The sequence below is a fragment of the Coccinella septempunctata genome, chromosome 7 (genome assembly GCF_907165205.1).
Source record: "Coccinella septempunctata chromosome 7, icCocSept1.1, whole genome shotgun sequence".
Taxonomy (NCBI): domain Eukaryota; kingdom Metazoa; phylum Arthropoda; class Insecta; order Coleoptera; family Coccinellidae; genus Coccinella; species Coccinella septempunctata.
Window position 1 is genome coordinate 28,215,895 of NC_058195.1, and position 14,561 is coordinate 28,230,455.

The following is a 14,561-nucleotide window of genomic DNA, read 5'->3' on the forward strand; positions in this document are numbered from 1 at the left end:
GTATGAATTCAAGAAGATGTGCTAAGCAATAATGAAAATACCGCATAATTTTCATCCGTTAGTTTATTCTGTTATCAGCAGATCGAATGAATGTATCATGTCTATGTAGAATGAAATATTTCTTAGTCCAAATTTTCTCTTAATCCTGCGATATCTCCGAAATCATACATTATAGGGAAAAACTAAACCAAAAATCACCCCCTTCACTCCCTAATGAATAAGATGACAAAGTTTCAAAATCATATCTAATCATTTTATCACTTCCCCGCTATTCAAATTCGACTATAATATTCATATCATAGGATACCCGGAAATGAAAAGAATTATTCTAAGTCCTAATTTTTTCTTCATCCTGCGATATCTCCGAAATCATGCATTTTAGGGAAAAACTAAATCAAAAATCACCCCCTTCACCCCCTGTCGATTTATCACCTAATGAATAAGATGACAAAGTTTCAAAATCATATCTAATCATTTTATCACCCCCCACTATTCTAATCCGACTATAATATTCATATCATACGATACCCAGAAGTGAATAAAATTGTTCTAAGCACTGATTTTTTCTTCATCCTGTGATATCGCCGAAATCATGCATTTTAGGAAAAAATAAATCTAAAATCAACATCCCCCTCCCCCCGGATTTAACATCCACTAATAATTATTATTGTAACAAAGTTTCAAATCATATTATCTTCCCATTCTACCGTCTCTAAGATAAGATTAACAAAAAATAAATCTCGTCTTACTCACCTAGATATGTTTTTTTTCACGATTTCGTAACAATAGAACGCAACTAATCGAAACCCTGCGAACGAATGAAGAATTGATACAATACTGGCTGTATTTATATTCTCTCAAGCTGCCCTTAGTTTGAACAATGAAAATGATACCTGTTTGAAGACGATTTTGACGCGAATTCATGAAAGAACGATCCATATAAATTCGATATCCTATTTAATTTCGAATTAATTTTAGGTTGTGAGGTATCCTGGAGTAAATCACTGCTCCTTCACAACCATCCGGAAGGTATTTTAATTTTTTTATATTGATTTATTGAGGTTTAATCGGAAAATACTGTTCATTAAAGCTCCAATATTGTAGTCATTGGTATGTGTATATGCGCTGACGGGGTACAAGGCTCACGATCTATCCATGACTCTTTCTTGTCCAGACCTGTCTGTAACTTGAACCCCGTCAGCGCATATACACATACCAATGACTACAATATTGGAGCTTTAATGAACAGTATTTTCCGATTAAACCTCAATAAATCAATATAAAAAAATTAAAATACCTTCCGGATGGTTGTGAAGGAGCAGTGATTTACTCCAGGATACCTCACAACCTAAAATTAATTCGAAATTAAATAGGATATCGAATTTATATGGATCGTTCTTTCATGAATTCGCGTCAAAATCGTCTTCAAACAGGTATCATTTTCATTGATCAAACTAAGGGCAGCTTGAGAGAATATAAATACAGCCAGTATTGTATCAATTCTTCATTCGTTCGCAGGGTTTCGATTAGTTGCGTTCTATTGTTACGAAATCGTGAAAAAAACATATCTAGGTGAGTAAGACGAGATTTATTTTTTGTTAATCTTATCTTAGAGAGGGTAGAATGGGAAGATAATATGATTTGAAACTTTGTTACAATAATAATTATTAGAGGATGTTAAATCCGGGGGGAGGGGGATGTTGATTTTAGATTTATTTTTTCCTAAAATGCATGATTTCGGCGATATCACAGGATGAAGAAAAAATCAGTGCTTAGAACAATTTTATTCACTTCTGGGTATCGTATGATATGAATATTATAGTCGGATTAGAATAGTGGGGGGTGATAAAATGATTAGATATGATTTTGAAACTTTGTCATCTTATTCATTAGGTGATAAATCGACAGGGGGTGAAGGGGGTGATTTTTGATTTAGTTTTTCCCCAAAATGCATGATTTCGGAGATATCGCAGGATGAAGAAAAAATTAGGACTTAGAATAATTCTTTTCATTTCCGGGTATCCTATGATATGAATATTATAGTCGAATTTGAATAGTGGGGAAGTGATAAAATGATTAGATATGATTTTGAAACTTTGTCATCTTATTCATTAGGGAGTGAAGGGGGTGATTTTTGGTTTAGTTTTTCCCTATAATGTATGATTTCGGAGATATCGCAGGATTAAGAGAAAATTTGGACTAAGAAATATTTCATTCTACACTACATAGACATGATACATTCATTCGATCTGCTGATAACAGAATAAACTAACGGATGAAAATTATGCGGTATTTTCATTATTGCTTAGCACATCTTCTTGAATTCATACAGGCTAAATAAACGTTTTTTTTTTTCAGTTCCCCAATCTGATCGTAGGGACTGTTCCTTCTTTAAAAAAACCATAACTTTCAATCCCAACTCATCAACCTATCATACCACGTAAGTACTTATTTCATGTTGATATGCACATATTATAATGTATTATATCTTACCATATTATCAATTAAAATCGATCTTTCTATATGATAATAATCTAAACCTCAGACCTCTGTGTAGTGTCTTAGAATCCTGAGGGGCCGCCTGGCTATAAAACATTCAGATTATGTTCATATAGATTTCGATAGAGGTTCCGCTTATGCGGTATAAAAGGGTGGACGACGATTAACGAAAACACACTAGAGAACTCTTACGAGGGTCAAGTATCAGTATTGAGATGTCTGTAAGACCCATCTGAAAAGTGGGCTGTCATCTGCTATATACTAGGTATATATGTGTAAGTAGGAAAATTGTTGCATGCGATGGCTATTAAAGAACCGCCTGGTTGACCTCGATAGATTTATTGATAAAATGAAAATAGTAGGTATCTGTTATTCAGAAAAAATCTTTAGATAAAATTTTATCATCTAATTTACGTAAATCCTTAAAACCGGAGAAGCCGTTGAATCTCTCATTATTTATTTATATAAATATGTATTATAGATGACAGTTTATATGAAGATTTACTGAGTCCAAGGACTTCTCTGAGACCAATCTTCTTATCTCTATGTTTTAATCACAAAATTGTTGCAAGCAAATCAAACTAATGACTTGACTTGAAGACTGATATAAGTTATTGCATGTGGATGCTTAGGATATATGTTATTAATTAAAATATAAAATTATTAGTTCCGATATTTATCGGAAAAGTATGATTCATACATACATCATATTATCAGTCTGCTATACTATCATTATAATAAATGACACCAAGCTCTCATAGTTCTTCCAACAAAAATTGTACTTTTCAGACGAGAATATTATTTTTTCTATGCAGTGTACGCAGCTCATCGACTATATAATTTATTTCGGTAAAATATTCACCACTACTAACTTCATGAGAACATCTAGTATTCGATTTTGGATAACTATCTTCTACATCCTGCGGTCTACCACACTTATATTTCTAATAGATCTTTTCATAGTTTTCTCTAAGAGTATCATGAATTGCGTCATGTTTCTCGATTATGTGTTTTTTCAAAGTGTTGTTCCTAGTGATTTTTTCCTGCATACAAGACAAGAGAGGTCAATTTTTTATATACATTTAGATGCCTGCTCAAGTTATTTGTTAGACTGAATTCTTTCCTATATATTCCACAAGTATCCACTTTGTATCCGCTTATACCCTTCATAACAGCTGCCAGCTTAGCTGTCTGGAGCTGTGTTGAAGCTGTCTGGAGCTGTGCTGAAGCTGTCAGCTTAGCTGTCTGGAGCTGTGTTGAAGCTGTCTGAAGCTGTGCTGAAGATGTCTGCTTAGCTGTCTGTCTGATGCTGTTTTGAAGCTGCCTGTTCAGCTGCTTGAAACTGTATTGCACAGCTTAACTGTGTTGTGTACTCGATTTATATTCACTTCGTATCCGCTTTATATCCGTTTTTGTGTACGTTTTGTATCTTCGGTAATCTTTGGCTATTTTCGGAAATCTTCGGCTATGTTCGGGAATCTTCGGCTATTTTCGTGTGTTGTATCCGATTTTGAGAATATTTAAAATGTTGACATGGATATTTTGTTTCAGTTGTATCTAAAATGTTCAACATAGAGAATTGTCTTCGACTAATAAAGTCGTTAGTGGCTTTATTTATCACTACATCTGATAATGAGCATGCAATAAAAGGTATAAAGGAATGTACGAGAGCAATAAGAAAACTGTATCGGGAATTGCCAGGTTGTACTTCAATTGGAGGAAAACAGCAACTCGAAGCTCAGATCCGTTCTATAAAATCATTGAAACAACAATTCAAACAACAACAACGAATTGGTGCAGGTCTGAGTAGACGAAAGGAAACTGCTTGGAACAGAGTCCATTGGAATGATTCATTATCAGCATTCGACTCGAGAATAAGAACAGGTGTGATTAGTAACCTGAAACATAAGGAGCCTAAGGATTTTTTGATGGACTGCGAAGCTATATTTCGTCGAAGAATTCTGAATGCATTGAAGAAGGATGAAGCTGTTAAGGTCAATATGGTTTTTTGTGGAGAGTTTCAGATTATGACAGCCAATAAAATTCAAAAGGAATATAAGTACTTCACAACATCCAATTCACCTATTTACCGAGACACGAATATTACTGAATGGTTCAATATAAATGTTTTGGTATCAATTCTCAAAGATCTTGAGGAATTCCAAGAACGTGATAGCGGATGGGCTCTGGTTAATGTTGTTAACCTAGGGGTGAATATAAACAAGTTCACACCCCAACTTGGAAGCTCATACATAGAACTTCCTCCTCAAATAAAACGGAAAGAGGCTTGTATCAATGTGAAAAACGACGATGAAGCATGTTTCGCATGGTCTGTGATGGCTGCATTACACCCTGTTGAGAAGGACCCCCAACGATTATCCAAATATCCTCATTATTCCAAAATTTTGAAGTTGAACGGTATTCAATTTCCGATGACAATGAAACAGATACCCAACTTTGAAAAACAAAACCAGATATCCATTAATGTTTATATTCTGAAAAAGGAAAAGAAGAACTTCACTACATTGCCAACATACCTAACAAAAATTAAAATGAATAGACATATCAACTTACTCCTTGTACAAGATCACTATTCAAACGATGATACTCCAGTGCGATACCATTATGTATGGATCAAAAATCTCTCTCGTCTGGTATCGAGTCAATTGAGCAAGGAACATGGACAGAAATTTATATGTGATAGATGTCTCCGGTACTTACGATCTGAAGAAAAACTAAAAAGTCATTCAGAGGATTGTGGAAACATGAATGAAACAGCTATAAAGCTGCCTGAGATAGGAAACAATACACTCAAGTTCAAAAATCATAAAAACAAGGAGAAGGTACCTTTTATTATTTATGCAGATCTGGAGAGCATACTAAAACCTACTAACACTAAAAACAACTATCAAGAACATAAAGCTGCAGCTGTAGGATACTATGTAAAGTGTTCATATGATGATTCTCTGAGTTTTTATCGTTCTCATCGAGGTCTCAATTGCATGAAATGGTTTGCAGATGAGATGAATCAATTTGCTGGAGACGTTGACTCAGTTTTCTTATGTCCCTACGACATCGATATGACGCCAAAACAGGAAGTCGAATTTCGGAAGGCAACTCACTGTCATATTTGTGAAGAAATGTTCAAACCTGAAGATAAAAAAGTAAGAGATCATAATCATCTTATCCCCGAAAAGAATTACCGTGGAGCAGCACATGAGGGGTGTAATATAAATTATAAGGATAGTCACATGATTCCTGTAGTATTTCACAACCTGAGTGGATATGACGCTAATTTTCTGATACAAGATATTGCCACAAGAATGGAAGGGAAAATCGATTTGTTACCGATAACTAAGGAGAAATATATCAGTTTCACCAAACACTATGATGATTATCACATTAATTTCCGATTCATTGATAGTTTCCGATTCATGGCTTGCTCTTTAGACAAACTAGCGTCCTATTTAGAAGAGTTTCCGAACTTGAAATCACAATTTCCTGAGGAATCTGAAGAACATATCAGTCTTCTTACGAACAAAGGAGTAATGCCATATGATTATATCGATTCCTATGACCGATTCGATGAAACTTCTCTTCCACCTATTGAAGCATTCTATAACAAATTGGATTGTAGGAAATGTCCACGAAGAAGATATGAGAGAGCACAACTTGTGTGGAATAAATTCAAATGTCAGAATTTGGGCGAATACAGCGATCTCTACATGAAAACTGACATTCTATTGCTGGCTGACGTATTTGAACAATTTCGATCGAGCTGCCATAAGACTTATGGATTAGATCCTGCGCATTATTTTACTTTACCAGGATATACGTGGGATGCTATGTTGAAATATACAAAACAGGAATTAGAACTTCTCACAGATGTTGATATGTTTTTGTTTGTTGAAAGAGGAATTCGGGGCGGCCTTAGTCAAGTATGTGGTAAACGACGAGCACATGCGAACAACAAGTATATACCAAACTATGATTCAACTAAACCAGAAAATTACCTCATGTACTTTGATGTCAACAATCAATATGGATGGGCAATGTCACAATGTCTACCATACGGCGGTTTTACGTGGACCGATACAAATATAAATGTCTTGCAAATTCCTGATGATGCTCCCGAGGGTTATATTTTAGAAGTCGATCTCGAATATCCTAGAGAATTGCATGATGTGCACAAAGATCTTCCATTCTGTCCAGAACATTACAACTCTAAAACTCAAACACCTTGTTATGCATCTCAGCAAAACGCTAAACTTATGGCCACATTACATCAAAAGAAGAAATATATCATCCACTACAGAAATCTGAAGCAAGCATTGAAGAATGGATTGATTATAACAAAAATACATCGAGTGCTCAAGTTCAAGCAATCTACATGGCTCAAGTCTTACATCGACCTCAATACGGATCTGAGAAAGAATGCCGAAAATGAGTTCGAGAAGAATCTCTTCAAACTGATGAACAACGCTGTTTTTGGTAAGTTGTTATATCCATTCAAATTACATTCATATGATTTCCTATACAGATACCTACATATTCTTTTCTATTGTTACAGGAAAAACGATGGAGAATATTCGGAAAAGGGTTAATGTCCACCTTCTAACAAAATGGAAAGGACGATATGGGGCGGAAACTTATATCTCCAAACCTGAATTCAAGAACTCTGTTATTTTCAATGAGAACTTTGTAGCTGTTGAAATGCGAAAGCTGCAGATCTATTTGAACAAGCCAATTTATGTGGGAATGAGTATCTTGGATTTGGCTAAAACTACTATTTATGACTTCCATTACCACTACATGAATGAAGCTTTCAGTGCTGGCTGTACCATCTTATACACAGATACCGATTCTCTCATTTATGAGGTCTATGAAGATCCTTATGAAAGAATGAAACTTGACTGTTATGAAAGATTTGATACCTCAGATTATCCCAAGAATAATACTTACGGTATTCCTCAAGTTAATAAAAAGGTATTAGGAATGATGAAGGATGAAAACAATGGAATACCTATGACCGATTATGTTGGTCTCAGATCTAAACTGTATGCTGTGAAAACTTCTAAGGATGATCTGAATGTGAAAAAACAACGATGGGTGGAAGAAGAGTATGAAGCTGATGAAATTGAATCCATGTGTCGAAATTATGGTACCACCAAGAAAGCTAAGGGTATTAAAAAATCAATCGTTAAGAACAGAATATGTTTCGATGATTACATTGAATGTTTAGAAACATGGAAACATAAAATTATTTCTCAAAATTTGATTCAGGTGAAGGAACATCATGTGTATTCACTGACACAGGAAAAAATAGCTTTAAGTCCTGAAGACGATAAACGATGTTTGGTGCCCGGAACATTCAACACTGTACCGTGGGGTCATTATTCACTCAATAAACGCAAGATTGAGGAATATGATGAACCAAGGAAGAAGATTTCAATGTTGGAAAAATTGTTGACTATGTGATTTAAATTTTTTTCAGCGATCACTTTGTTTTCATCAAACAAATATCAATGTCACTGTAAATAAAATAAATGATTTTTCTTTCACAAGGTTTCAATCAATGAATCACCATCACCCTTTCACTCATGATTTGAAAAATAAACATGAAAGCATCCAGCTGTTCTACATTATTTGATTAGCGACATATCTCCTCATTACCACCCTAAAAAGCATGACGTATCTCTAATATCAACGCTAAGGTACCTACCTATCTATCTATCACGTAACACAAAAGTCCCGAGTTCGAATCCCGACGTTTAGAAAAGTATGAAACAAAATATCGAACCCGCTCACCCTCACACCCCTCATCATCAAACCTGTTACCCTCTCCCCCACTCTCCTCTCACCCTCTCAGACCCGCCTACTGGATGACCTTGAACGGGACTTAGAAAAATTTTCAAAATTGACCGATTTCTGCAAAATCGACCTTAGACTTCCTTATGAGAATTTACATGTAAAAACTATCCTTTTTGCGCTCGAACTCTTGTTGCCTATCTACTGATATCTACTCGTTGGGGTGTAAGAGGAAGGATGCGTTTTATAGCCTCTCCTCTCAAATGCCAACCTCACCTTCTCGCGGTGCACCTTGTTCTTACGAACGAGGCTCTGGCGACCGAACATGAGCGGTATATCTCTGTTTCCCACAATCACCTAGCCTAAATATTGGCTTGAGCAGGAAATGGCTCTCTGCGTTGCTTAAGTTACGTCTCAGACCTTGTCGTCTCAGGTTACCTGTGCCACAAGATAATCTAGTCGCAACCGCAACCAAAGTTGCACTGACAGCGTTACCAGTGCAGCTTTTAAACACCTTCTAACGCAGCTCCTACAAAAAGATGGATCAGTCGAACAGGACAAAATTTGTATCCGGAGTTAAAATACCTTCCTATTCGGATCTCCGGGGGAGGGTGCCTGAGCGAGTGAATCATCGTACAACAACCAATGAAAAGCACATAGCTTTTGCAGCATGGAACGTCAGAACCTTGCTAGACAACCCCAAGGCCGACCGACCAGAGAGGCGTACTGCCCTAATCGATAAGGAACTGCAACGAACATCCATTGCAATAGTTGCCTTAAGCGAGACACGCTTCTCGGGCGAAGGTAGCTTGGTAGAACATGCTTATACTTTTTTCTGGAAGGGCTTGCCAGAAGGCCAAATCAGACAACATGGTGTAGGCTTTGCCATTAGAAAAGACCTGGCCGCCAAACTAACCGAAAATCCAGTTGGCATCTCAGAACGTTTAATGACTCTACGCTTTCCTGCAGCAAACAACACGTTTGTGAACATCATTGCAGTATACGCACCCACTTTGAACTCCTCTGACAACTCAAAGGACACTTTCTACGAATCACTCGTTGCTACATTAAGTAAAATCCCAAAACAGGAACGTATTATCCTACTTGGAGACTTCAACGCTAGAGTGGGCAGATGTCAAGACACAGAACTATGACCGGGAATAATAGGGAAACACGGCACAGATAGCATTAATTCGAACGGAGAACGTCTGCTGGCTCTTTGTGCAGAACACAACCTTTGTATAACGAACACCTTCTTTATTACGAGACCCAATTCAAGGGGGACCTGGCGCCACCCGCGCTCAGGGCATTGGCATACTCTCGACTATGTGATCGTGAGAAGAAAAGATCTCAAAGAGGTGTTGGTCACTAAACCCAGAGCAAATCTGGAGTGCTGGACTGATCATAGGCTGGTAATCTCGAGAATGAAGATCTCAATGCTCCCAAAATACCAACGCAGGCCAAAGTTACTAAGAGAGCGCCTTCAAATCTCCAAACTACATAACCCTTCTACAAAGGAAAGCTTCACAGCTAACGTCAAATATAGCCTAACACCACCGGATTATGACGACGACATTGAGAGTCATTGGCTTTGCGTCAAATCATCTCTTACAAATTCAGCGAAAGAAATACTGGGCACAGAACGCTCCCGAAAATCCCCAGACTGGTTCGCCGAGAAAGAAACTCATATCGCAACCCTTCTGGAGGCAAAACACAAAGCGATGAAAACAGCAATTAACAAGCCTAGCGATGTTGCAGCCCAAAAATGTTTTAATAACATAAAACTCGAGGTCCGTCAAGAAATAAGAAAAATCAAGGACAGCTGGTGGAAAGAAAAAGCTAGGGAAATACAAGCTTACGCCGATAACCATGATTACAGGCGTTTTTTCGAAGCTATTAAAACTTTTTATGGTCCAAGCAGAAAAGCTAACTTTCCTATAAGAGATACTAATGGAGCTATTCTAACTGATGACAAAAAAATTCTCGAAAGATGGAAGGAGCATTACTCACAGGTCTTGAATCAAAATAACGACTCGGATTTGTCCATTTTAGACCTGCTCCCCTCATATAGTCCGATGACATCGCTTGATGACGAAATCTCAATGTCGGAAATCATAAGTGCGATCAAAAATATGAAAAACGATAAGTCACCTGGTCTAGACGGCATTCCAGCGGAGATATTCAAGGCCTTGGATGAAGACATTGTCAATAGTCTCCTAATACTATTCCGCAAGATCTGGGAACAGGGAGATGTGCCACAAGACTTCAGAGACGCTTTAGTTATCAACCTCTATAAGAACAAAGGCGATACGTCGAATTGCAACAACTACAGGGGCATATCGTTGCTTAGTGTGGCCGGTAAAATTCTCTAGAAGATTATGGCTAATCGTCTGGTTCCACTCTTGGAGAAGCTATTGCCTGAATCCCAGTGCGGTTTCAGACCAAATCGAGGTACGGTGGACCTAGTTTTCACACTGCGACAGCTGCAAGAGAAGGCCCGTGAACAACAATCATGGGTCTATACAGCCTACATCGATCTAAGTAAGGCGTTCGATTCGGTGAATCGGAGAGCGCTATGGAAAATCATGGCACGTCTTGGAGTACCCGAAAAATTCTTAGCAGTGTGTGAAAGCCTTCATACCAACAACACCTCTAGAATACAGCATAATGGTTCTACAACCGACCATTTCTCAACAAACTCTGGAATACAACAAGGCTGCGTATTAGCGCCTTTACTGTTAAATATTCCATCCTATCTTCCTGGAATATTTAACAGTAAAGGCTGTAACGGGGTTTTCCTCGGTGGACTCGAGCGCCAGCTATTCATTAAGGGAGAATAGCAAACCTACCCTGGCAGCTACTAGCCGGAGACAGGGTTCCCTTGTGTCTAGGGTGTTAGCGACGCACAATGATAGGCAGAATCAACGTTTACAACTTTTATTTGTCGATTCGAAAAAGGGGAACACAACTAGCACTATTACAAAATTCAGTGACTCGAAATCGGTGAGATTTACAGGGCAAAGACTAACGGAATAACACTGGATCCGATCTCAACGGTATACGGGGGTTAACGGAGTTGTTCGCCAGCCAGAACCTGAGACGTACACTTGACGGACAGATATTGGACTTCAGCCAGGTTAGGGGTTAAAAGACAGCACAGAAATACGACGGCTCACCTTCAGGCTCGTTCGGCACTCCCCGGGCGTCCGCACCAGCAGAATGCCTCCCTAACCGTAAAGGTGAACACCGGAACGGGGTAAAAAGACGGGAACTGGGGAAAGGGTGCGCCACCCCAAAGTGTCCTCGGTACCCCCCGGGCGTCCGCACCAGCAGGGTACTTTAACGACAGTAGGGGTGAACTAGATAAGACGGGAAATTTCGGGAAAGGGTGAGCCACCCCAAAGTGTCCTCGGTACCCCCCGGGCGTCCGCACCAGCAGGGTACTTTAACGACAGTAGGGGCGGAACTCAGACTCGGGTATGAGAGACGGAAAACTGAAGTTCCAATATCAAAAAAAAATATATAACGGCGTGTCGTCTTACCTTTGGCTTGGCCACTTGCACTCGCGAATTTCAAAATCACCCAATATGGTGCACACTAATTACAGAGAGAGAAAAAAAAACTAAAAATTTATATTCTGAACGGTGAAACCCAAAACTCAAAAGAAATCTTCTAATAAAATTCAACGGCGGAAGGTAAGGCGATTAATGAAACAGCAAATCAAGCGTAAGTCGAATGTGAGTGAAAATCGTAAGTGAAGTGGCCTGCGGGGGAACATCTGATTTTATACCCACAGGGGGGGTGCGGAAATCAGATGTGCCCGACAGTCGAAATTCGGTAATTTTGCGTCGATGAAAACGTCTTAATTTCGACTTATCTGTGCTAGCGAACAAAAAACTCGGTCATCTTCCAATTCAGGATGTTTTATACGGTGCGACATCGTTTTTAGGAAATAAAAACGGAATAAAAACGGTGCGGTATGTTTACAATTCCGAACGATGTCGGAATCCTGAATTGGAAATTCGAAAAGATTTCTCGGAAATTAATTCGAAACAAAATTATTTAAAAAGGAAAACTAAAATAATTATTCTAAAATGAGGGAATAGGTTGGAAAACCCATTTTCTCATTACATCCCCTCGTCTCCGGTTGAAAAATTGAATCCACGATGAAATAGGGGATTAAATTTTTCACGGTGAAATCTACCAAGTCCGGTTAACGGTTTGACTATTCACGGCAAGACGATTGAGATCGGATTTTCAATAAACAAGTTCACCTAATCTACTCCAGGTGGCGTATACTCGGCGAATGCTATCCTGGTTGCTCCCACTCTATGGTCCGCGTTGACGTATGTCCGCCGGTGGTTCTGTCGAAGTTCGGTGTTCTATCAGCCAACCTCCAAAGTCCAATTGTCAAATTTCGCCGGGTGGTTCCAAACTTCGATTTCCACCTCCATCGGTGAAAGAAATGCCGGAAAACAGTGGAAACAGTGCAGGACGGAATCTTCAAAGTGAGTACCATTTCGATTTGTCATTCGTTGTGTTATTTCTGAACCATTTTAGGGTGGACCTCGCAAAGCCGGCTCCGGGCACATGTCATGGGGGTCAACAGCCACCAATATCGTCCAACCAGGGTAGTTTGGAATACTGGACAGCGTCGTTGGCTCCCCCTGTGACGGTGGTGCAATTCTCCGATGGTGTTGGAGTCAGCAGCAGTTGTAGGTTGCATAAAAATGAGAGAAAAGCATTTAGTATACTGATATCCTGGAGCAGAGGGATAACAGGGTGTACGGTGGAATTTCGGAAGAAACGGTAAGTACGGTCGGTAATTTGAATAAGGAGATACAAATATACTGTTCTATTTCACTTACCGTTCAGGCCAGTTTGTAATATCGGTGTAAGCGGTGTCAGCCTTCTATTGCTATTTTCTATTCGGTTATTGTATTTAACAGTGACACAGGGGTGAAATAGAGACAGACAGGACGGGCGTATCTCACTTGTTATTATCGGACCCACAATTAATACAGAAAAATTGAATCAACTGTAACGGTTCCTGTTTTTCCATTGAATTAACGGAATTTTCTGTTGTAGGTGTGTGGGATACCACTTACCCACTGGATGACAGTCAGACGGTCCTGTTTGGTGGTAACAAAAGTTGCACAGAACAAACAAGATTGTACGGAACAGAATCTTCCAACACTGGCAAACCAGGTTAGATCTATCGGTTATGGTGGAATCGCGGAAATATAGGTATGTACATTCTGTCAGTTAATAAGGAGATACAAGTATAAGGCTCTATTTCACTCACCTGGGCACTTATTCAGTGAAAGCAGCGGTAGTACCCCATTACTAACCTATTTTCGGTGATGAATATTATTTTTAACGGTAATAGAGGAGTGAAATAGAGACGGACAGAACGGATGTATCTCATTTATTATCGGTGATCAGTACAATATAACGGTACGGTTGGTTTTTATTTCGGTTGCTATACAGTGTACTTACTAATGATCAGACGGATGGAACGGTTTTAAATCCTTTACATGAATATTGGTGATTTTCTTACCACTGTCATCTTTCAGGTCATAAATAACGGGTGAAATTACTTTCACAACGGTATACGGACCAGAGAACTTCGTAGCCAACTTGGCTGCAAAGCTATCAACGGCAGACGACAGCGGATTAGCACGGCGCAAAACTCTATCACCGACATAAAAACGAACTTCTCTTCGACGGAGGTTGTAATGGTGAGCTTGCTGCTCAAATGCACGGTACAACCTGGTATTGACAAACTCATAGGCCTCCTGAAGATGACGGATTTGTTCCGTACGGTGAGTAAGGTTTACTCTACTTTCTTCGGGGCTTCTGTTTGTCTCCTCGGTGTCTTCGTCTTGGGTGTTTGACGAGTAGATTGCCTTTGGAACCGTTAGTTCCCTTCCATAGTTCAGGAATGCCGGTGTGAATCCTGTAGATTCTTGTTTTGCGGTATTCAGGGCGAAAGTTAGTTCACCTAACTTCTCATCCCAAGTACGGTGGTCGGCTTCACAGAACTGACCTATCATAGTTTTCAACGTACGATTGGCTCGTTCTACGGCGTTGCACTGTGGTGTATACGGAGGGGTGAAACGGTGAGCAATGTTTAGCTCTCGGAGACTGTTTTTGAACAGTCTACTGTCATACTGTACCCCATTGTCAGATATCACCAGCTTCGGACAGCCATATCGGAGTATAACTTGTTCGTACAGGGCTGAATAAACGGT

At 39.1% G+C, this 14,561-nt stretch overlaps 1 protein-coding gene across 1 annotated transcript; it reads left to right on the top strand.

The window, feature by feature from the left end:
* The first annotated feature begins 2,408 nt into the window (after nt 1-2,408).
* LOC123317702 lies at nt 2,409-7,977 on the top strand. The gene is made up of 4 exons (XM_044904310.1): nt 2,409-2,440; nt 4,051-4,909; nt 5,204-6,990; nt 7,070-7,977. Exons 2-4 carry the CDS (start codon nt 4,062-4,064, stop codon nt 7,975-7,977), a joined length of 3,543 nt encoding a protein of 1,180 aa, XP_044760245.1. The 5' UTR covers nt 2,409-2,440; nt 4,051-4,061.
* Nucleotides 7,978-14,561: the final 6,584 nt, after the last annotated feature.

Coding starts and splice junctions, on each gene's coding strand:
- LOC123317702 (XM_044904310.1), top strand. CDS start 4,062: ATGTTCAACATAGAGAATTGTCTTCGACTAATAAAGTCGTTAGTGGCT. Junction 4,910..5,203: donor CATTATTCCAAAATTTTGAA/GTTGAACGGTAT, acceptor TATATGTGATAG/ATGTCTCCGGTACTTACGAT. Junction 6,991..7,069: donor GATGAACAACGCTGTTTTTG/GTAAGTTGTTAT, acceptor CTATTGTTACAG/GAAAAACGATGGAGAATATT.